This window comes from Mandrillus leucophaeus, unplaced genomic scaffold (assembly GCF_000951045.1).
Source record: "Mandrillus leucophaeus isolate KB7577 unplaced genomic scaffold, Mleu.le_1.0 Scaffold318, whole genome shotgun sequence".
Lineage (NCBI taxonomy): Eukaryota > Metazoa > Chordata > Mammalia > Primates > Cercopithecidae > Mandrillus > Mandrillus leucophaeus.
This window is the reverse complement of record NW_012103343.1, coordinates 2017884-2041558: the sequence shown is the minus strand read 5'-3', so window position 1 is coordinate 2041558 and position 23675 is coordinate 2017884. Positions and strand designations below refer to the sequence as shown.

The 23675-nt window shown below is 37.1% G+C and overlaps 2 protein-coding genes and 1 long non-coding RNA gene across 6 annotated transcripts in view; 1 reads left to right on the top strand and 2 right to left on the bottom strand.

The window, feature by feature from the left end:
* NEB (nebulin) overlaps positions 1–12425 on the top strand; it is a 223643-nt gene extending 211218 nt beyond the window's left edge. For both annotated transcript variants that reach the window (XM_011987847.1, XM_011987846.1), the window contains exons 140-149: positions 1231–1323; positions 3991–4083; positions 4377–4469; positions 4770–4862; positions 5719–5826; positions 5931–6114; positions 6465–6557; positions 7718–7864; positions 8166–8272; positions 11850–12425. In XM_011987847.1, the coding sequence (XP_011843237.1) occupies positions 1231–1323; positions 3991–4083; positions 4377–4469; positions 4770–4862; positions 5719–5826; positions 5931–6114; positions 6465–6557; positions 7718–7864; positions 8166–8272; positions 11850–12023 (1185 nt within the window). In that variant the 3' untranslated portion in view covers positions 12024–12425. The remainder of the gene's footprint in view (positions 1–1230; positions 1324–3990; positions 4084–4376; positions 4470–4769; positions 4863–5718; positions 5827–5930; positions 6115–6464; positions 6558–7717; positions 7865–8165; positions 8273–11849) is intronic.
* LOC105545084 lies at positions 737–11513 on the bottom strand. Its single transcript, XR_001006868.1, has 3 exons — positions 11058–11513; positions 2934–3031; positions 737–1162 (listed from the first exon to the last, which is right to left on the bottom strand). It is a non-coding gene; the product is annotated as an uncharacterized LOC105545084 (long non-coding RNA).
* Positions 12426–21574: 9149 nt separating the features above from the next.
* Positions 21575–23675, bottom strand: part of RIF1 (replication timing regulatory factor 1) — a 61462-nt gene continuing 59361 nt past the window's right edge. For all 3 annotated transcript variants that reach the window (XM_011987843.1, XM_011987845.1, XM_011987844.1), the window contains one exon: positions 21575–23083. In XM_011987843.1, the coding sequence (XP_011843233.1) occupies positions 22869–23083 (215 nt within the window). In that variant the 3' untranslated portion in view covers positions 21575–22868. The remainder of the gene's footprint in view (positions 23084–23675) is intronic.

The following is a 23675-nucleotide window of genomic DNA, read 5'->3' as shown; positions in this document are numbered from 1 at the left end:
CCTTTTCTATCTCTACTGTTATTTGTACAGATAGTTTGAAGTTTCTTTTTAGCACCTTATCATTGCTGTCCATTTGCCTTAAACATCGTTGTTCTCAATATGTTCACCCAACTAAAAATTAAATACTTTGACTTCTTTTGAAAGTGAACAAAAGAAGAGTTGTGTGGATGTGTCTCCATATATACAATGTTTGTAAAACCCAAATATCCTTATGACTTATTAATAGCATTTTCAAATCAAAAATAACTTCCTTGGTTTTATTTCCGTCTCTTGCTTGTTTCTATTTTTTTCCCTCCTTTGTAACAAGCTGGGAAAGACTAATTGCTGTCTTTCATGGTTGCTCAGTGCAGCAGAGATTAGTTCAAACAATGAAAATAACAAACTTTCTTTTCATATTTCTTAGTTTTTGCTGCTTTTTCCTGCATTCCTTTGCTTTTGAAGATGTCTTTAGGCTCAAACAGTTTGAGTCTAAAAGCTTCTGGTATTTATCTTCCTCTAACTTACTCTCTTCCTCCCTCCCTTCCCACTCCTAACTGCTCCAAAGCAGGGAGAAATGGACTGATTACTCTTTTTGTTCTGGATGCTTTCTCATCATACAGGTGCTATACAAAGAAAACCTGGGGACAGGAATTCCAATCCCCATCACTCCTGAGATGCAGAGAGTCAAACACAATCAAGAAAACCTTAGCTCGGTATTTTGGAAAGAAAGGGGAAAAAATGCCACTTAACTTCAGAATTAAACTGATCTTTACGTTTATTTTTGTTTTAAACCCAATTTCCCTTCCTTTGCTTCTAATATATCTTATATTACAAAAGGATATACTTTCCCATTTCTATAATACAGTTAATGTCAATTTTTTACTTCATCTGATATTTACAAACATGTTTTAAAAATAATGAATGTTTCCATTTGTGTGGATAACAACACCGAGATCTAACAGTCTCAAATCCTCATGTGATTGTTTGGGAGGCACCGTACTCACAAAAATGAAAAAAAAAATTAACATGGATAACTCTGACAGCCTTTTCCCAGCAGCTGAGGTCCCTGCTTCTCTAGAGGATGCAGATTCCCCATCCCAACAATGGCTTCCACTAAAGTAGTTGGTAGCATTTTGTCAGCATATAACTTCTGGTTCCTTGGATGACTCTTTTTTTCCTCACCCTTAAAATGTCCCAAGAAATGAAATGTTACTCATGGTTGTTTTTTCTGGATGCTTTCTCATCGCACAGGTGTTATACAAAGAAAACATGGGCAAGGGAACCCCTTTACCTGTCACTCCTGAGATGGAGAGAGTCAAACACAATCAAGAAAATATTAGCTCGGTACTTTGGCAAGAAAAGAAAAAAACTACTTATTTAATGATTTTGAAAACTTTCATGATTTAAAATAATACATATTAACCCTACTTTTTAAAGACAACTTAAATTTTGTGAATTTCTTCAGCAAATTTATCCTTTTTTCCTTTGGGCTACTTCTAGCCTAACACCATTCCCATTTCTAAAATACAGTTAATTTCAACTTCTTATTTCATCTGATGTTTTCAATCATTTTTTTAAAAATAACGAGTTTTTCCGTTTGTGTGAATAACACCACCGAGTTCTAACAGTCTCAAATCCTCATGTGATTGTTTGGGAGGCACCGTACTCACAAAAATGAAAAAAAAAAGAATAACATGGGTAACTCTGACAGCCTTTTCCCAGCAGCTGAGGTCCCTGCTTCTGTAGAGGGCGCAGATTCCCCGTCCCAACAATGGCTTCCACTAAAGTAGTCGGTGGCATTTTGTTAACATATAACTTCTGGCTCCTTGGACACTGTTTTTTTTCTTAACAAGGAAGTTGACCTTACCCTTAAAACCTCTCAACAAATGAAATGTTACTCATGGTTGTTTTTTCTGGATGCTTTCTCATCGCACAGGTGTTATACAAAGAAAACATGGGCAAGGGAACCCCTTTACCTGTCACTCCGGAGATGGAGAGAGTCAAACACAATCAAGAAAATATTAGCTCGGTACTTTGGCAAGAAAAGAAAGAAAACTACTTACCGATTTTAAAAACTACTTTCATGATTTAAAATAATACATATTAATCCTACCTTTTAAAGACAACTTAAATTTTGTGAATTTCTTTAGCAAATTTATCCTTTTTTCCTTTGGGCTACTTCTAGCGTAACCCCATAATAACAAGGTTGCTTTAATCCATAAAGTTCTAATATCAAGAAGTAACAGATTTTCCAATAAAATATCCTTTTGCTTCTCTCTCCCCAAACTTACTCTCTATCCACTATCCCCAAGGTCTCTCTGTTTTAGATATGCTTGAAATGTAGGATGGGTATGTGTGGGGTGGTAGAGTAGGTCCAACGGGGCTCTTTCTTGAATATGATTTTGTTGTGTTTTTGTGTCAATGACATCAGGTTCTAATTTACCCTGTCAGATTTGAACAAAGAGACCTTGGGAAAAACAATCCCTGATACCCTCCTTTATGAATAATGATACAAATTATGATCCAATAGTAGTTTTGGCAATTATCAATTTACTTAAAAATGAAAGAGTCACCAGAATGGCTTTTTGTTTTACCAATTTTCGTTTTTTGTTGTTGTTCTTTAGTTTTACTGTAGTCTTTAACTGCAGACTTTAGTAAACCATTTCCTGTAAGCTTGTGCTCTATGACATATATGGTTGTAAATTACCCAGGGATCGAGGTTTGCATGGGGACTTCAGCTTTCAGTGGCAAATAACCTGTGGTCTCCACATTGCCACTGTCTGTAGGTTTCTCCAGTACTTGAGTGCAGTGCTTCTAAAACATTAGCACGCATCAGAATAACCTGGAGGGTTTGTGAAGCCAGATTGCTGGGTCCTGCTCTAGTTTCTCATTCTGTAGTTCTGTTATAGAGGGGGCCAGAGAATTTGCATTTTTAACAAGTTCTCAATACTGACCTTGCTGTCCAAGGACCCCACTTTGAGAACCGCTATTTCAGCAGAATTCTTCCTCTTGAATGTCATTTCCTAAATCTCCCATGTTTCCAAGAATGACACTGAGGGGGAGATACCGAGGTTGAGGATTTACCAGGATGTGTTGTATGTTTCTCATTTTCTGTTGATTTACCATGACAGTGATATAAGAGCCAAAAACCTTATTCCTTAATAAGGTCTGTTTTAGAGATGTTGTATGAAACTAAAGTAAGAGGCAGAGTATAGAGGATAGCAAAGAAAAAGGGGGTAGGGGAAACCCTTTGCTTTGTCTGAGGGCCTACAGTTTTACTGATATGTCTATGAGAGTTTAAGTGCTGCAAAACAGTCCAGTAGAAAAACAGCTGCTGTGGGCCCGGTGCGGTGGCTCACGCCTGTAATCCCAGCACTTTGGGAGGCCGCGGTGGGAGGATCACAAGGTCAGGAGTTCAAGACCAGTATGACCAACATGGTGAAACCCCGTCTCTACTAAAAAATACAAACATTAGCCGGGCATGGTGGTACACGTCTGTAATCCCAGCTACTCAGGAGGCTGAGGCAGGAGAATTGCTTGAACCCGGGAAGCGTAGGTTGCAGTGAGCAGACATCGTGCCACTGCACTCCAGCCTGGGTGACAGAGCGAGACTCTGTCTAAAATAAAACAAAACAGCTGACATTAGGAGCAGCATCAACCTTCTCAGTGTGATTGCAGTTCATGCCTGTAACTCCTGTTTAGATCATCTCTCAGGGGCTTGACATTCAGAGACTAGTGGTTAAATGATGGTGGTTTCGCATCCTTTTGAGGAACACCACAGGTCTCTCTTGCAGTCCTCAAGGGTTTCAGGGCAGGGGCCTATCCTGGAAACATTGTGTCTTGCTGTAACAACACTTAACTTCCTTGGGAAACATACTGCTTTCCATCTAACCTAATTGCCCAAATAGTTTGGGGCCCTAAAGATAATCAAAAGTTATCTGTACCATTTCCTTTTTTGGTAACTGTAACTCTTTTTCTTTTTGGTTTTTTGGATCCATTGGATTCACATAGGTTTTGTACAAAGAAAATGTGGGGAAAGCCACCCCAACCCCTGTCACTCCTGAGATGCAGAGAGTCAAACGCAATCAAGAAAACATTAGCTCGGTATTGTCTTAAGAAACAAAAGTGCTTTTAATTTTGCAAAATAACTCCTGCAGTTTGGCCTGCTCCTAACCCTGTCCCAGGTTAAAAACAAACAAAATGCCAGTTACATTTGCATCTGCTCTAAATATCACACTACATTTACTGTAGCCATTAACTATTTTTAAGCTTTCTTCTTGAGAGGTGTTCTCACTAATAGTAATAGATTAAACATAGCGTTTCCCCCCAACTTGCAATATAATTAATAGTAATTATTACCTCGTAGTGACTTTCGGGCACAACTTTGTATCTCACAGGTGTTATACAAAGAGAACCTGGGGAAAGCAACCCCCACACCTTTTACTCCTGAGCTGGAAAGAGTGAAACGCAATCAAGAAAACTTTAGCTCGGTATTTTAGAAAGGAAAAATAAATCCTTAAAATTTTAACAGCCCTGGCAAACATGGTTATACCACTAATTTATCTTACGGTTTTTCCAAAACTTTTGTGTATCTTTAAAAATTCTTCCTTGTCCACTTAAACAACCAACCCCACGAGGTCACAGTGATTTTACTTAACTTTTGCTTCCTACCATAACATTTTAATGGCTTTACCTTCAGTGTGATATAACTGAGCCATAACACCAGCTAAATGATTTTCAGACCTGGTTTTCTGCTGTCTGATGCCTGGATGCTCTTTTGGCTTCCCTAGGTATTGTACAAAGAGAACATGAGAAAAGCAACTCCGACACCTGTTACTCCAGAGATGGAGAGAGCTAAGCGCAACCAAGAAAACATTAGCTCGGTATTTTCTAGGACTAAAAAGAAATAGTGCAACAACTTGGAAAATAACATTTTAACATCATAAAAACGCGTTTCTCGTTCAACTGAAAAACACACTAAAATGTTAAAAGAGAAAAATGCAACATCTTGGAAAGTAACGTTTTTAACACCATAAAAATTTGCACTTATTCAACTGAAAATTTACACTAAAATTGACATTAACTGTGCTTTTACATTCCAAACCATCATACTAAACAAGATAATTGCCAATGTTTTCCTTCCCCCTTATACTTTACTTGAGGTAGTTCTACATAACCAGCTGTAACAAATTTACTTCCTAACATCCTCAATCTTCTGCTCTCCTATAGTTTTAAGATACTTTATGATATGGGTAATACTCTGAAATGAATGCCTTCTTTGGATATATTTTGGGGTTTTAGTGTCTGGAGGACTTTGATTTCTATATTAGCATACTGTTTTATGAAGTCTGGACATAACCTAAGAAAAATAATCACTTGTTTTAAAGGACAGTTCTTTCAAATTCCCTTCAATATCAGATTTAGAGTCAAATACCATCAAATATGTTGATGCTGTAATTCCTAGCAAATTTCAAGAGGTCACTTTCTTTTCAAAATTATATTGTGCCCCTTCTTTCAAAGTGAGTTTCATTTTCGAAGTCAAAACAAGTCCTTTCTCTTCTGCTGCGGGCACTCCCGGTCCCCAGATTAGCCTGTTCCAAAATTGGTCATGTGTCTCACTGGGCCCCTTCAGTTGACCCAAGCGTCCCTCACCAGCTCCTTCCATCTCTATCTGCTGGAAAGGCTTTGAGGTTTCAGATTTAGGACAGCACCACTCATTCATGGTCTCTCCTCGATCAGGTTCTTTATTCTGATAGCTTCCGGAAACAAATACAAGGCAAAGCTGCCTATGTATTGGATACCCCCGAGATGAGACGGGTGAGGGAGACCCAACGGCACATCTCAACGGTGAGTCAGGAATTCTTTAGGATTGGCTGGCTGCCTGTCGGAATGTGTAAAAAGGGTATGGTCATACCATCATATTCTTATAAAGCAAATTCATGACATTTCAGGTGAAGTATCATGAAGACTTTGAGAAACACAAGGGTTGCTTCACACCAGTGGTGACAGATCCTATCACTGAAAGAGTAAAGAAGAACATGCAGGACTTCAGTGACATTAACTACCGAGGTATTCAGAGGAAAGTGGTAGAAATGGAACAAAAACGGAATGACCAAGATCAGGAGACTATTACAGGTAACTGAGCCTGGGTTGGGGGAGCGGATTAATTTTAAGTTACCCGCCTCTACCCACTTTAACTGAGCGGGTAGAAGAACTAAAGTGACATTATCTACATCAAGTCAAAATATAAAGGACTTCAATCTGTTTTTTTTAGGGGTGCAAGAAAGCTCCTATTATCTCAGTTTACAAAGCTGGTATCTCTTCTACCTTACCTTTGTTCTCCTCTGAGGAGAAGACATGACCCAGAACCTAAGCTGGAATAAGTGTGATTCAATCCTCTGGTGGTTGTTAAAATTCATGCCTTGGTTTTCAAGTTATTGGAAAAGTCCAAAAACACTTGTTCTGATCATTGGTTTCCCTTTCAGGTTTACGTGTCTGGCGTACTAATCCTGGTTCGGTTTTTGACTATGACCCAGCAGAAGACAACATCCAGTCCCGAAGCTTACACATGATTAATGGTGTGTTACACTGAAAAAGGCTTACAACATAAACATCACCATTTAGTATGCTAGGGTCAATGACTTTTATTTGGGCTCTGAAGTTCCTTCCCTCCAGGGTTTTCTATTTTCTGAGCTGCCCATTTGGCATAAAAATACCTTGTTAACTAGTGAGCAAAACTTATTTTCTAGACAAGTTCAAGTTAGAAAAAATTTTGCTTCACCGCCTCAGTACATGTTTCCTTCAGACCCATTATTATCATTTCTAATTTTTTTCCAAAGAAAAAACAGTAGTAAATCTTTCTATTGGAGACATAATGAAAATACATAGGCAAAGGGAAGAGAAAGGATTTGACCTTTAGGAACTTCCTGAGCTCTACTGCATCAAGGAAGATTATTCATTACACAAAGCAGGCTGCACAACTTTATGTCTTCTATTCATGTTAAAAAGTAGAATACTAGCCTGGAAAACAGAATGAGACCCCTTCTCTACAAACAATAAAAAAAAAAATTAGCCGCGAGTGGTGGTGTACACCTGTAGTACCAGCTGTTCAGGGGGCTGAGGTGGGAGGATAGCTTGAGCCTAGGAGGTTGAAGCTGCAGTGAGCCGTGATTGTACCACTGCCCTTCAGCCTGAGCAACAGACACTCCATCTCAAAAAAAAAAAAAATTTAAAGTAGAATATTAAGTAGAGACAGTCCTCAAGGGATTTGTACTCCAGTTTTCTGATGAAGACAGAAGTAAACTCATGGTTGCATTCTGACACGTGCAATTTTAAAGGTCTGCCCATGGTATTTTGGGAACACAGAGAAAGACTCTAAATTGATTTGCAGTTAGGGAAGACTTTCTGGAGAAGTTAAAGATGGAGTCTGAATGTGAATATTACTATCGATTCATTTTGGTGAGCCAGGAAAACTGGCAGGGCAGAGGGGAGATGCTACAAATAGACTCTTGGATTTGAAACCTGGCTATATGACTTAACTGTTCCATGACCTTTGGTCATTTACTTAAGCTCTCATCTGTAAAAATAAGAAAGACAAACATACATCAGAATAACTGTGAGGGCCTGACCCACGGGAAACTACTTAATACCATGCTTGGCAAAGATAACAATAACTGAGATTCAATAACTGTTAGGCATTACTAACATAGAAATTTCATGTTTGCTATATCTCTCCCAGTCCAAGCTCAGCGCCGCAGCCGGGAGCAGTCACGATCTGCCAGTGCACTGAGCATCAGTGGGGGTGAGGAGAAGTCTGAGCATTCAGAAGCGCCAGACCACCACCTTTCGACTTACAGCGACGGGGGTGTCTTTGCAGTCTCAACAGGTACAAGTGCATGGCGCTGACTTTGGCAGTCATGTCCCACCCGACCAGCTCATTGGTGGTTACTATAAAAGATGCTTTTAGTAAAAAAAAATGAATTTAAAAAATTTTGATCCTTTCTTTTAATGAGACAAGACTAGAATTGTGGAGGGTTGCATGAAGTTAGATGTTTCATTTTCCTTGATCTCTCTTTTTGAAAATTGTTCTAAGTTGGGGGGAAAAGACATCACTAAGCTGCTAAACACAGATTAAAGGATACGTAGCCATTTTTCTTCTTATAAAGAATTTCCCCCCTTCTTTTCAGCTTACAAACATGCAAAAACCACAGAGCTCCCACAACAACGATCATCTTCAGTTGCTACCCAACAGACAACGGTATCTTCCATCCCATCTCATCCATCTACTGCTGGAGTAAGTGAATAATGACTCACTTAAGTAAATTATTCTTAATTTTTGATATGTGCAAACATGAGTATAAGTATTAGGTATTACGGCCTTTTTTTTTTAACCCAACCTTCTATTTTATATAATGCTCTTTTATTACACGTTTCATATTAATGATAATATCAAAAAACTTTCATTATCAAACTCAAATTAATGAAAAGCATTATTCAATGATTTTTTTAAAAAAACCCAAACCTAAAGCAAAAGCATCAGTTTTGGCTCACTGGTCTCACCTACTATCTTAAACATTTGCTGCTTGGAATCATTTATAGGTTGGGCGTAGTGAATCATGCCTATATTGTCAGCTTTGGGAGCATAACACTTTACGACTGATATGAACAATCTTTGTATGAAGACAACTGTCTTTACTAAATGATATACAAGGTCTAGATAAGTGTTAGACCTATTATATTTAAGGAAGGGAATATTGTAAAGTTCTAATTTTCCCTGAAATAAACCAATGCATTCAATTCCAGTATAAATCCCAATAGCATTTCAAAAAACTGTGCTAATCCTAAAATTTGAAAGAGATGCAATAATCAAGTAAAATTTGAAAATGATAATACTTAAGGACTCAACTAAAAAAGAGCAAAACATACTATAAAGCTATTAAAATTAAATATGGATTTAGCATGGCAATAGATATAAAAATAGATGAAGTCCAGAAACAGACCCTGAAAGAATTATAAATCAGCAGGAAAGGGGTAAGTTATTTAATTACATGATCTGAGGTAACCAGTTATCTATTTAGTAAAATAATAAAATTAGATACTCATCTCAAAGCATAAACTGTAGCTGTACCAAAGATTTAGATGTAAAATACAAAACTGTAGAAGTAAAAAGAATAATGGAGAATTTTTTTTTTTTTTTTTTTTTAAGAGACAGGGTCTCACTCTGTCACCCAGGCTGGAGTGCAGTGGCACGATCACAGCTCACTGCAGTCTCGACTTCATGGACTTAAGCAATCCCCCAGCCTCAGCCTCCAGAATAGCTAGGACGACAGGCATGTATGCCATGCCAGGCTAATTTTTTTTTTTTTTTTTTTTGGTAGAGGCTCATTATGTTGCCCAGACTGGTCTCGAACTCCTGGGCTCAAGCCCTCTGCCTGCTTTGGTCTCCCAAAATGCTGGGATTACAGCCATCAGCCACTTAGCCCGGCCACAATAATTTTAAAATATAATGGGGAAAGCCTTCCTAGGCAAATTCCAAAGTCTAGAAGTATAAAAGCCTGGCCAATTTGATCATAAAATTTTAAATGTTTCCATAACAAATACAAACATATCAGACTGGGAGAAAACATTTACAGAATATATAACAAAAATATTAATATTGAAAAAGAATAAAGCACTCTAAAATTCACTAATAATTCCCCTCACCCTCAAAATAGGATTTGGAAGACTAAGAATAGATAATTTATGGCAAAATAAATAAAAATGGCCAACAAAAAAAGATGTTCACTAGTAACCAGGAATATAAAATAAAAGTGCTAGTAACCAGGAATATAAAAAATAATAAAGTATATAATACAAAGTATCGAATTGAATCAAATATGATCATATTGTATCATATTCAAACATTTTAATAGCAAACTTTAAAAATTAGGTCAGGAATGGTGGCTCACGCCTGTAATCCCAGCACTTTAGGAGGCTGGGGTGGGAGGACTGCTTGAGTCCAGGAGTTTAAGAGCAGCCTAAGCAACAAGGCAAAACCCCATCTCTATTTGTAAAATTATTTTTATATATACATATATATATATGTAAGTTTAAACACATATACCATTTGACCTAAAACTTTCACCTTTAAAAGCTTTTTCTTCAGAAATTATTTGCCCAAAGATAAATGCTAAGATGCTCATTATAGCGTAAGAAAAAATGGTGACAACTAAATGTCCAGAAAAATGAAAATGGCTGAATAATTCGTGATCTTACTAAAATGTGAAATTCTCTGCAGCAGTCAAAAAGGGTAAGACACAGCTATATTTATATGGAAAGACTTCCAAGCTATATTAAATGGAAAGAACAAATCACAGTATTATTTATAGTAATGTTCCACTTATGCAAAGGGGAAAGGAAATCTATTTGTGAATTTGAATATATGCATGTGTATTTCAGAATGCAAAAAACAAAAACTCATATAGGTTATATCCAAAACTACTAACCAGTGGCTGCTCCTAGGAAGAAATTTTGATATTATCAATTATTATATACCTCCAAATTATTACAATTTTAACACTGTGGAGCATAGCTTTGAGAAACTTTTACTACCGGTATGCTCCCAAATTCCTAGAGTGAAAGATGACATGCAATAGTGCTATGGGTTTTCAAATTCTTCTCTAAAATACAAGATTGACCTCTTCAAAAGGTGGAAAAAGGCCATAAATAAAAGTAGCAGCATATTCTCTTTTCTGTCAGTACACACACACGCACGTTTGCGCACACACAATTTTATGGATACCTAACTTAGTATGAAGTTCATACTTTAAAGTGTACAATTCAATGATTTTTTTTTTAAATTTTTTTCAACCATCACCATAATCTAATTTTAGAATGTTTTCATCACCATAAAAAAAACTGTGTATTCAAAACTCTTCTGGTGAATTAAAAACAAACAAATGCTGGTGCCCACTGGCATTCATTCTCCATCCCCAACTTATCCCTTTCTGCTCCATCCAATCCCAGGTATCCATTTCCTGTCACTATATTATTTGGCTACCCAAGACATTTCATATAAATAAAACCATACATATACTGACTTTGGTGCATGCCTTCCTTTACTTTTGAAGTTCATCCATGTTGTATCATGTATTAGTACTTTATTGTTACTACCCAATAATAGATCTGTATGGATATACCACATCTTGCTTATGCATTCATCAGTTAGTGGGCATTTAAGTTGTTTCCACTTTCTGACTGTTAAGAGTAATGCTGCTATGGACATGGATGTACAAATTATTGTGCAGACCTATGTCTTCATTCTTCTTGGGTATACACCTAGGAGTGGAATCTGCTGGGCTATAGGGTAATGCTGTATTTAACATGTGGTAACTGCCAAATTCTTTTCCAAGTTGGCTGCACTCTTTTTCCACTCCCACAGTGGTTTATGAAGGACCCAATTTCTCTACATTCCCTCTAACATCTGTTATTGTCTTTTTTATTATCACCATTCTGGCATGTGTGAAGGGGTATCTCATTGTGGTTTTAATAATTTGCATTTTCTAGATGACTAATTTTGAGCATCCTTTTGTGTGCTTTTTGGTTATTTGTCTATCTTTTTTGGAGAAATGTCTATTCATATCCTTTGCCTCTTTTGGTGGGGGAAGGCATTGAGTTGTAGGAGTTCTTCATATGTTCTGGATATTGTCTATCAGATATATGATTTGCAAGTATTTCCTATTTTGTGGGTTCCTTTTACTTTGTTGATGGTTGCACATTCTCTTTCGTTCAACTTAAGTTTGTGAAGTCAGTCCTGAGACATCTCACAAGTAGATGTGTGCTGTTGCAAATCCAACATATAATATTTCCCCTTTTTCCATCCCCACGAATAGAAAATCTTCCGTGCCATGTATGACTATATGGCTGCTGATGCAGATGAGGTGTCTTTCAAGGATGGAGATGCCATCATAAATGTTCAAGCTATTGATGAAGGTTGGATGTATGGCACTGTGCAGAGGACTGGCAGGACCGGAATGCTCCCAGCCAACTACGTTGAAGCTATTTAGGCATTTCAAAGCATCACACTTGTCTGCAGGACCTACAGATCCTACTAGACTCTCCACTGTTACCTAATTTCTCGAGCTGCCTATGGTTTTTCTGTGTCAATGTGATTTATGGTAGTACCATCCTTTCACCTTTGGGTTTTAAAATAAGTTGCAGAATAGACATTTTAAAAGCTTCTGCAATATTATTTCTGTGCCTCGCATCTTTCTCCATTATAAACATGTTTTAACATTATTTCTTTTCTAAAACAGGGATTTTGAATATGCCAAACACATTAAAGGAAAAATAGCAGAGATGTTCACTTTTTCCTTGCTTACTGATTGATAATGCTTATTATTCAGTTCTGAAATTATAAACTTACAATCAATACAAACTAGCAACTAATAAAACCTCTAATTCTGCAACACTCTGTGGATGGAATGAGCATTATTTTTAATGGTTTTAATATCTATAAAAATTCAATGAAGCAAATTCTACATAAAATTACTAAAAAATTATCTAAATTTTAAAAATGTTATGCATAAGAGTAGACATTCTCAAAATTTGATCTATACTTGCATTCAACAAGCTTCTCTTACAGTTTTAAGAACACCTGTGGACTCCAATCCTAAACTTCAGGGCTTCCCATCTGCATCCAGTAGGATGGCAGCATGTGGCAAAGGCAAAGGGATGAAGCAACCATAATGGCTTAATGTTTAAGACTGTTCTTCCCAGAAGGCAGATAAGTCCCTGTAACTTTACAGGCGCAGCAATGCTGTCTCAAGCTTCTTAATGTGTCTGAGACTCACAGGGAGCAAATGCTCTTACAAAGAGCGCACTCACTTGCGAATGACCAACATACACCTGTATGCCAGGCACTAGGTTAGATGAAGCTCAAGTGAAGAACAAGAGACAGCTGGTGCCCTCAGGGAATTTACAGACCCAAGAAAAGGCAGATTATGCCTAACCATCCAAATGGTGCCAGAGATTGCTACTCTCCTGCTCCCAAGTCTTCCATCTTGCCTTAAACTAGATAAAAATGCAAGTTAGGCAACAATTCTGTGATTTCCAACTCCCAAACTTTTAGAATACTAAAGTATATGCTATCTCCATTACAATGAGCCATTTTTTTGTTTGGAGACAGAGTCTCACTCTGTTGCCCAGGCTGGAGTGTAGTGGCCCAATCTCTGCTCACTGCAGCCTCTCCCTCCTGGGTTCAAGCGATTCTCGTGTCTCAGCCTCCTAAGTAGCTGACTAGTAGGTGTGCACCACCACTACAGGTTGTTTGTATTTTTAGTAGAGACAGGGTTTTGCCATATTGGCCAGACTGGTCTTGAACTCCTGACTTCAGAGGATGCACCTACCTCAGCCTCCCAAAGTGCTGGGATTACAGGCCTGAGCCACTGGACCTGGCCTGGCTGGTTTAGTTTTAAATTTCCTATTTACTTTATCGGTTTGCCAAGGCACACTTTGCAGTTGCTATTGCAAAAACAGAACTTTTGTCTCTTATAGATTTTTCTTTAAAGCCTGGAAAATGTTCAACATGCAGCTGACTTTCCAAGATCCTCGGGTTCACATCCACAGATTCAACCAACCATGAATCAAAAATATTCAGAAAAAAGATGGTCACATCTGTACTGAAGAGCTGAACTCTTTTCTTGTGATTAGTCCTTAAAGAATACAGCATAACATATTTACATACACTTACATAATATTAGGTATTATAATCAAGAGATGATTTAAAGCACAGGTCCGCAGCCTTTCTGGCACTAGGGACCGGTTTCGTGGAAAACAATTTTTCCACACAACAGGGAAGGGTGGGGAATGAAACTGTTCCACCTCAGATCAGGTGTTAGATTCTCATAAGGAGCACAAACCTAGATCCCTCACATGTACAGTTCATGAAGAATTTAATGTGGCCACTGAGCTGACACGAGGCAGAGCTCAGGTGATAATGCGTGCTCACCGGCCACTCAACCTCCTGCTGTACAGTCTGTTTCCTAACAGACCATGGACCGGTACCATTCCACAGCCCATGGGTTGGGGAACCCTGATTTAAAGTATATGGGAGGATGTGCATAGGTTATATGCAAATATTAGGTCATTTTATACTAAGGATTTTTTTTAACATTCATAAGGTGGGGGTGGTCCTGAAACCAATACGCCATGGATATTGAGGGATGACTATATGTATAAAAGTAGAGAATCCACCAAGTAGCCTCAAAAATTATCAACTCACGGTTAACCTTGTTTCTTCTCCACCCAACCAATGCACTCCTCCCATTACCTTATAACTTCCTTATAGTTAATCTTATTATAGATTAGTCACCTTTCAGTGTGTATCTTACAAAGGACTCTTAAAATATTAATCACAAGAAAATTAACACACCTTAAAAACTGGCAATCAATATCCAATGTTCTAATCTTCCTGCCATCTGCTTGTGCTTGTTGGTCCAACGATACTAGGGAAGTCCTTTGAATATATCTCCACTACCACGTAGGCTGCAAAGAGCCATCTTCAAGAAACTATAAAAGGGAGAAATTAGGTCTACGGGTTACATCTCAACCAAATCTCACTCAAATGTATGAACTGTATTGGGTCCCACCCTCCCACCCCCAAATTCATGTTAAGTCCTAACCCCAAGGCCTCAGAATGTGACCTTGGAAATAGGATCCTTGCAGATGCTGTTAATTCAGATGAGGCCCTAATCCAACAGCCTTGCTATCCTGATACAAATACACAGGCACACAGGGAGAAAGTCGTATGAAGATGGGAGATTGGGGAAATACCTCTACCTGCCTAAAATGGCCAGCAAACCACCCAGAAAGCTAGCTGGGGAGAGGTATGGGACAGATACTTCCACATGGTCCTTAGAAGGAACAAACCGTGCTGATACGGTATCTCAGACCTCTACTACTCAAAACTGAGACAATACATTTCTGTTAACTCACTAGGTTTGCGGTACTGTTACAGCAGCCCCAGGAAACTAATACAGTATCTTTCAACATCACTGTTTACCTAATTGTTGTGGTGGGTTTTTTTTTCCTTAAAACTATGGAGCTTTTCTTCGGCTGCACCAAGTTGCTTGGTTCTGCAGAGGAAGCTAAGGTCACGTTTACTTCATCTGGTGGCATTTACTTCATCTGGTGACTAGCCTGGCAGCGTCAGCTCTGCTCTCACCCAAACCATGTGGACTCCCTCTCCAAGCTTGCCTGCATCTACTCAGCCCTTATTTGACGAAACCTCTCTTGTAACAAGTTCAATGAAAAACTGAACTCATTAACAACGAAAAAAAACCACCATCTCTGGATTTAGAAACCAGTGGAACCCATAAAACTATGCACAAATCAGAAAATCTGCGGTTAAAAAGCAGGCCATAAAAGGGGAAAAGGAAAAGCAATGGTTCATGTTTGTAGATAAATATAATGTACATTTTGTGGTATTTGAATTAAGCTATTCATACTCATTTCAGATCTCACTAAAACAAAACAAAAAACCAAAATGTAGCCAACAAAAACAAGTACCAGAGTTTAGTTTTCATAGTTTTATTTCAGGTAAAAGTGCATTTCTTAAAAAATGTTTCAATATCCAGTTTCCATTGGCAAGTGATAACAGTTAACCCTCAATGATTCATGAAAAGTTTTATTGTGAATCAAACATAGATTCTGCCCCCCTCAAGAGTCATAAAGAACCAGAAATAGTAACTGTAAGTGTGCCTGCTTCCAACACTGTATAAAGCAGTGGTCCCCTAACCTTTTTGGCAATAAGGACGAGTTTCGTGGAAGACAATTTCCACAGACAGAGGTGTTCCAATTTCCACAGAGAGAGGTGTTGGAGGAGATGGTTTCAGGATGAAACTGTTCCACCTCAGATCATCAGGTATTAGATTCTCATGAGCGCACAATCTAGATCTTGCATGTGCAGTTCACAATGGGGTTCATGCTCCTGTGAGAATCTAATGCCACCCAGGAGTTTGGGACCCCTAGTATAAAGCATTACACAATCAAAACTGACTGCACCATTATTTCCATTATTTGCGGGTAACTGAGTAATTAACAAGTACTTCTGTTAGGTTTCAACTTAAATCATTTTTAAGACTTATCAAATATAAATACTTTGTGAATGTAAAACTAAGCTCTCTTACAGTTTACCAAATGATGGGGACAACAATATTATAGGGTTAATAAATGACTGATTTGGCGTCTATCAGTCTTTTTCTAAGTGCTATCCATCAGGTCTATCCACAGGAGGTAGTGCAGAAAGCAACTGGTAATTCACAGACCATCAAAGTCCCTTAACATCATGGTAAATACTAACTATAGTTTGAGAGTTTAAGTAGAAAAAAGAAGTGTACTTTTAAAGTACTAGTGTTTCCTAGTATCTGTGTAATTTGAGCAACAGTAAAACACATAAGTAAAATCAGGAGAAGCCATTTTGGAAAATACAGGGGTAATAGAAATATGTAAGTATTCAAGACCTCACTCTGCCAGCTAGAAGCAAATAACTAAATTGACTAACATGCCATGTATGAGCAAAACCTTCCCCCATAAAAGGGATTGATAAACTCTTTTAAAAAAGGCTAGACAGTATTTTGACTGTTGGAAGTCATACAGACTGTTATACTACTAAACTCAGCCACCGTAGTACGAAAGCAACTAAAGACAATACATAAATAAGCACAGCTGTTCCAATAACACTTTATTTCTGGATACTGAAATTTTAATTTAATATGTTTTCATGTGTCACAAAATATCCTCTTTCTTTTGACTTTTTTAACCATTAAAAAATGTAAAAACCAGTCTCAGCTCACAGGTAGTATAAAAAACAGGTGGCATGCTACCATTTGCCAATCTGTGCTCTGTAAAAACCTTAGAAGATTGCCATCCTTCAGTTTCTATATTCAAAACCAATTTTGCTCTTAATTCTGTTTTCTTTTGGAAACCTCCTATTCTATAAAAATAAAAAATTCTTTAGACACTTGTTATTAAATAATGTATCAAAATAATTGTTACACCATACTCTATTTTCAGTTCCATGATACTTTATTTTGAAGGTGATCTTCCTAGTTATATGTTGTTATCTGTTTAAGAAACAAAGCTGCCTTTTGTTGGAAATACTTATTAATTTACTGCTTTTGGGGGAGTAATACTATATTTTAACATAATCCCTCAGGGTATTTATGAACATCAATTATAATACTGTGCTATGTACAGAACAGCTCTCAGAGACTACAGGCTATCAGTTATTTCTGAAGTACATGAGTATACAGGACAGGTTGTCTCTCTACTAAATGGACTATGCATTAAAATTCCAGCTCAATCTGCCTTTTCCATTCTCTTCAACTCATCACTTCTCAGTGCATCAATTTCTATCAGCATCTAAGCTTCCTGTCCAGTAAATTTAGCTTTATCTACAATTATAAATTGGCACACTGGGGCCAAAAATATTCCCTCTGCTTCAAGTAGAGTACAAAAGTTAGTTTTTTTCTTACTTGTGACATCAACAATGGAAAATATTGTCTTCAATTTTTTGGGTAAGATGAAGGGTGATCTTTTATTCCAATGGTATTTAGAGCTTACCATGTCATATTTGGTTTTAACGGTTCTTTGGAGAAAGAAAGGCTTAGTATGTAAAGAAAAACATGATTAGGACCACACTGGAAAATTTAACATTCTATTTCAGAACTGAGTAAATTCTCACAACTGTTTACACTACTATATTAAATATTTATAGATCTTCAAACTTCAATGACTTACATTTTAATAGCTACTTGCAAAGAGCAATATGTAAAGCCTGGCACATAACAGACTTACTAACTGCACATCAGAAAGCACGAAACCCAATTTGTTTTACAGATCAAACTATCAATAAATTTTGATAAACAAATTTTTAAAACCTATTACTTAACTTTCGGCTACATTTTCCTTAGTGCTTTCAGGGTAGTTCTTACAGATTATTTAAATATGTGAGGAAAATCTAACACCTTAACAGAATTCCAAGAAAAGCTCACTTTTCAAGAATCAAATCAGTCAACTCTTGCAAATTTAACTTTATAATGAAACAGTAATTTTCAACCACGGAATATAACAGAAAATTAAGTGACTAGAGGCCTGCAGTATAATGACAGGGCGTATCTGCTAGACGGACTTCTTCATTATAGCACTACTAAATTTAACAGCCAGATTAATATTAGGGGTAGTGTCGATTTTCCATGTTTATTAACAAAATAATGACCCATAATAGAAGGCAAGATTTATTTAGAGACTAAATATATTCTAATACTTAGAAATCAACTTTTATGTTAATAAAAACATAACCCACAAATACTCATGAGAAAATACTTTGTTTAATTTGCCTTATCAATAAGATTCTTTATAACATGAAACTATTAAAGTCTGCCTATTTAAAAAATAAATCGTCCATATTTTTAAAAGGCTCTTAATAAAGAAGCAAGATGATGCTTAACTTTCTTAAAATGTTTGAACTTTTAAGACTTCAAAACCAGTCTATATCCCCAATTCATAAAATTGACGGAGTTATAAAAGGACTTGAACCTGCTTGCGTTACCAAAACCTAATACACAGCCTGAAGCTTCTTAGGCCCATCTACCAGTGCAGTTCACAGGCATCTGTATGAATCACCTGGGACTGTGTTTAAAAAGACTCACGAGGCCCACTGCAGATCTACTGAATCAGAATCGGCTTGTTCATATGCACATCCAAGTTTGAGAAGCGCTATGTTAGAAATCAAAACCTCACTCTAATGTTTCTATACAAAGGACAAGGTCCTTCTAATGGCTTAGGAATAAGATAGACATGGGTTGCAGTAATGAGGAAACAGTCTCCTCCCCACACCCAAGTTTTAGTCTAATAATGCCAACTAACTGCTGTTTTATAGCCTCCTAGGCTGAATGACAAATTAACTTCTGGAAAAATCAATTATGAAGAATATGAGATTAAACCTAGGCCTTTCTTACTGAATTAAAGTCAAAGTTGTAAGAAAAAAATTAACTCATTTATACTTTTTTTTAAAAAAGCAATTACTCTATTCTCATTCCTTTACCTTAAAAAATAAAACTTCGGGGGGGGGGGAGGGGAGAGGGATGGCACTGGGAGTTATACCTGATGTAAATGACGAGTTGATGGGTGCAGCACACCAACATGGCACATGTATACATATGTAACAAACCTGCACGTTGTGCACATGTAACCTAGAACTTAAAGTATAATAAAAATAAAAAATAAAAAATAAAACTTCACTTATTCATGATCCCCACCATTTCCTCTAATTTTGTTTGTTGCCTCACAACTTACTCTTCACATTTTTATGATGTTTAAATTGTAACAGAGTCTTTGACTATCTTATCTTCAAGCTGTACAGAAAAAAAAAATCCATGGGCAATGTTAGAATTAAATTTTTTTTTTTTTTTTTTGGCAAGACAAGAGACTTGCTCTGTCACGCAACGGCATGATCTCGGCTCACTGCAACCTCTGCCTAATAGGTGCAAGCAATTCTCATGTCTCAGCCTCCTGAGTAGTTGAGATTACAAGTGTGCACAAACATGCCTGGCTGATCTTTGTATTTTTTGTAGAGACAGGATTTCGACCCATTGGCCAGGTCAGTTTTGAACTCCTGGACCCAAGTGATCCACCTGCCCCACCTTCAATCCTGCTTTTAATGTTCAGGTTTAAATTCTGTTTTTGACTGTATTATCCAATAGCATTATTTAACCTGATTCAACCTTTAACTATCTGAAATTAGAGTAAAGCAACATATGATTCAACAATGGTTTTCAAACTTGTACAAGTCGCAAAGCAGTTTTAATGATGAGGTCACTGAAATACTGAAAATTTAAATCTACTCTAAAATTCAAAATAGATTTCATACATATAAAAATGATGGGCCAGGAGCGGTGGCTCACACCTGTAATTCCAGCACTTTAGGAGGCTGAGGCAGGTGGATCATCTTGAGGTTAGAAGTCCGAGACCAACCTGGCCGATATGGTGAAACCCCATCTCTACTAAAAATACAAAAATCCGGTTGTGGTGGCAGGCGCCTGTAATCCCAGCTACTCGGGAGGCTGAGGCAGGAGAATCGCTTGAACCCAAGAGGTGGAGGATGCAGTGAGCCGAGACCGCACCAGTGCACTCCAGCCTAGGCAGCAAGGGCGGAACTCCATCTCAAAAAAAAGAAAATGGCCGGGCGTGGACGCTCACACCTGTAATCCCAGCACTTTGGGAAGCCAAGGCAGGCAGATCACATCATCAGATCAAGACCATCCTGGCTAACAGTGAACCGCTCTCTACTAAAAATACAAAAAATTAGCTGGGTGTGGCGGCGGGCACCTGTAGTCCCAGCTACTCAGCAGGCTGAGGCAGGAGAATGGCGTGAACCTGGGAGGCAGAGCTTGCAGTGAGCCGAGATGCACTCCAGCCTGGGTGACAGAGTGAGACTCTCTCAAAAAAAAAAAAAAACCAACAAAAAGATACTACACTACACTCCTGTATGCCACTAGTTTTTTCTTCTTAAATATGCATAAGACAATTAAGACACCACATTTGAGTGTTCTTATTATCTGACATTTGTTTTATTAACCATTAGAAAAGATTTGAAAAAACGAATTCCATTTTAATAGTGAGAACACAGTGGAGCTAATCATGGAATATTAATGTTTTGCTATTTGGGAATTACTAAGGGGGAAATTTGCAGGAAATTTTAAGGCAAGAATATTGCAAGTTAGTTGCCAAAAATATATGCTTATAGCCATAGCAAAATGAAGATTCAGCATGCTTGTCTTTGCTCCCAAATACTTTAAATGCAACCTTATTAAACTACAATGTTTTTAAAATTAATGCTTGTGCTCACATAAAATTCAGTGATTTAAGTACATGATACTCACTTGGTCACATTTTCTGCTATTACTGTTCGGCTTCCCAAGAATTTCATTCAATCAGCAAGTTTAGTTCACACAAATGTTAAGGCACATAGTCATGAAACGAGCTAATTTTAATTCTGAAGTGTGTTAGGAACGTAACCTGCTCCCCTATGCCCCAAACACATATACATACCTGCTTATTCATACGTGTTTGCTAAAAACTCATGTGCACCTCTTTACTGTTAATTTGGGAAATAAATGATGTAAAATGTAAATCATAATTATAATTCCTTCTAAAGAAATTAGTATTTTTCTCTAGTTTACTTCAAGCCACAATCCTTAATTCAATGATCCCAGAATTCTTTATAAAACCATCCTTGGTATATGAATATCTTATTTAGACCCAAAAATATCTGTGGTTATGATGAATTTATGATGATGAAAAAAGACACCAACTTTTATAGGGGCTGATGAAAAAAGACACAAAGTTTTATAGAGATCCCTGAATACAGGAGAGCTAACTAGGCACAAGGATTAAACTTTCTATGACTTGCTGTAGAACGTGTACCTTGCTAAGTAGGGATTAGCTTCTGAATAAAACGTGAAAACTGGGATCACTCACTCATTCTATTCAGAGAACAAGTGAGATATATTGTCAGTTTAAAAAGATGAAACAAATATGGGAAGTCAGGCACTAATATTAGTTGGCAAAATTTACAAAGGTTTTAATTACATACCTATTTAAAGAAAGAAAACCTAGGCAAAACAGACACATATTAAAAACAACAGTTTCAAATTTCTTCCAAGTTTGCTTTTAGATGAAGGTTTAAAAAGCAGATCAACTCTAGATTTCGTACAGTCCAACTTGCTGTGAAATACTGAAACTAACTTTCCTTTAAGAAATGTAAGGAGGCACACTTTCTAGTGGCTGATACCCTCTTCCAAACCAAAAGTAGTAAGAAGGTAAGGGTAGGAACAGCAAAGTTGTTGTGTAACATTTTCTTATTTCTATAATTTTACTTATACTGGATACTTTTAAAAAATAAATTCATGTTTTAACTAAGACTGTTAACTAAGTACAAAACTATTGTTGTTGTATTTGCAGATACAGAATCCTACAAATATGTGCAACAAGTCCATGAAGCACTTCTACCGTCCATACTGATATTTCAGTATTTAATATATACAAAATGTTTCTATTGAACAGAACCAAGGTATTCACAATAAGCTGCAGAAAAACCCATGCAGTTAACGAAGAATGAAATTTATAAATTAAAAACATTGTCATCTATACATAATGTACAATCATGCATTTAAAAATCAATACTATACGTCTCATAAGAATAAATTTTCACAGTCAACTGCTGCTGCACAAATATTTGCTAATGCAAATGAATAAAATCTTAGTAAATTCTGTATTAATATTTTAACCCCTAGAAGTTGCAACTTTTCTCATTTTTCTTGAAAGCTGTCCAAAGTTGACATATGCAGGAAAAGTTTCAATTCCTTCGTATTTCATTTGAGGTTTTTAACCAAAAACAAACTTCCTAAACCTCAGGCCCAACAAACATGAATTAAACAAACAAACGAAAGTATAAATACCTTTATCAGTTCAGCAAAAACTCAAAGAAAAATATTCAATTTTACTTAAAGTATTTTAACATGTTTCACCAGAATATGCACAGGTTTAAGAAAGTATGAAATAAACTGTATAGTTCTATTATCAGTTTTGCTTTCACATCTCAGATCATTAAGTTTCCTGAAAAACCACACGTAGCAGCCAAGAAAACACATTATATGAAAAAAAAGATCTTACATAATGAACTTACAAAATTGAACTTACACAATAAGCCACTGTCCTTCAGGGTTTGAAATGTTATCAACTTTGCAAACAGTCTCTTCTTTGAAATTGTGCTATTATTTCAGAACTTGTTTCCTCAATCAAGAAATCCAGTGATGTTTAAAAAAAACCTTCAATTTTCTCTTAAAATACTAAATAGAATTTTCATGGGATGGTGATCTCCAACGTGACTGTAGATTTTTTATTACACAGTTTGCCATACTACTTAGTTTCTCATGCATTTCAAATAGTTGGCTTCCTGAATAATTATGAAGATCTTCTGAATCCAGCTGAAGAGCAAGAGCACTAATCTGTGCCACAAGATTTTTGGATAATGGAGTTTCTAACGGAACAGGATCAATTATATCTAAAAGAGAAAAAAAGCACAACTAAATCTATACCAGACAAAAACTAAATTATTTACATGATCTTTTAAGTTAGTCCAAGTGCCTAGGTTTCAAATTGAAAGCGCAGGCTTAGGTACCTCACTCTCCATGAGGACAAGTGGACAAAAAAAAATCTACCATAGCTGCTGCTTATTATCATTCTTATTATTATTATGAGATAGAGCCTCATTCTATTGCCCAGGCTGGAGTGCAGTGGCGTAATCTCGGCTCACTGCAGCCTCTGCCTCCTGGGTTCAATCCATTCTCCCACCTCAGCCTCCCAAGTAGCTGTAATTACTGGCATGCACCACCACGCTAATTTTTGTATTTTCAGGAGGGACGGGGTTTCATCATGTTGCTGAGGGTGGTCTCAAACTCCTGACCTCCAACGAACCACCCACCTTGGCCTCCCAAAGTGCTGGGATTACAGGCATGAGCACCATGCCCAGCCTACCACAGTTTATTATTCTGTGCTATTCTCATAGATTATTCTGTGCTATTAAAGAAATTTAAAAATGGGTAGACTACTTCATTTATTAATATGACTAGAAGTATATAGTTTATATCCTTGAG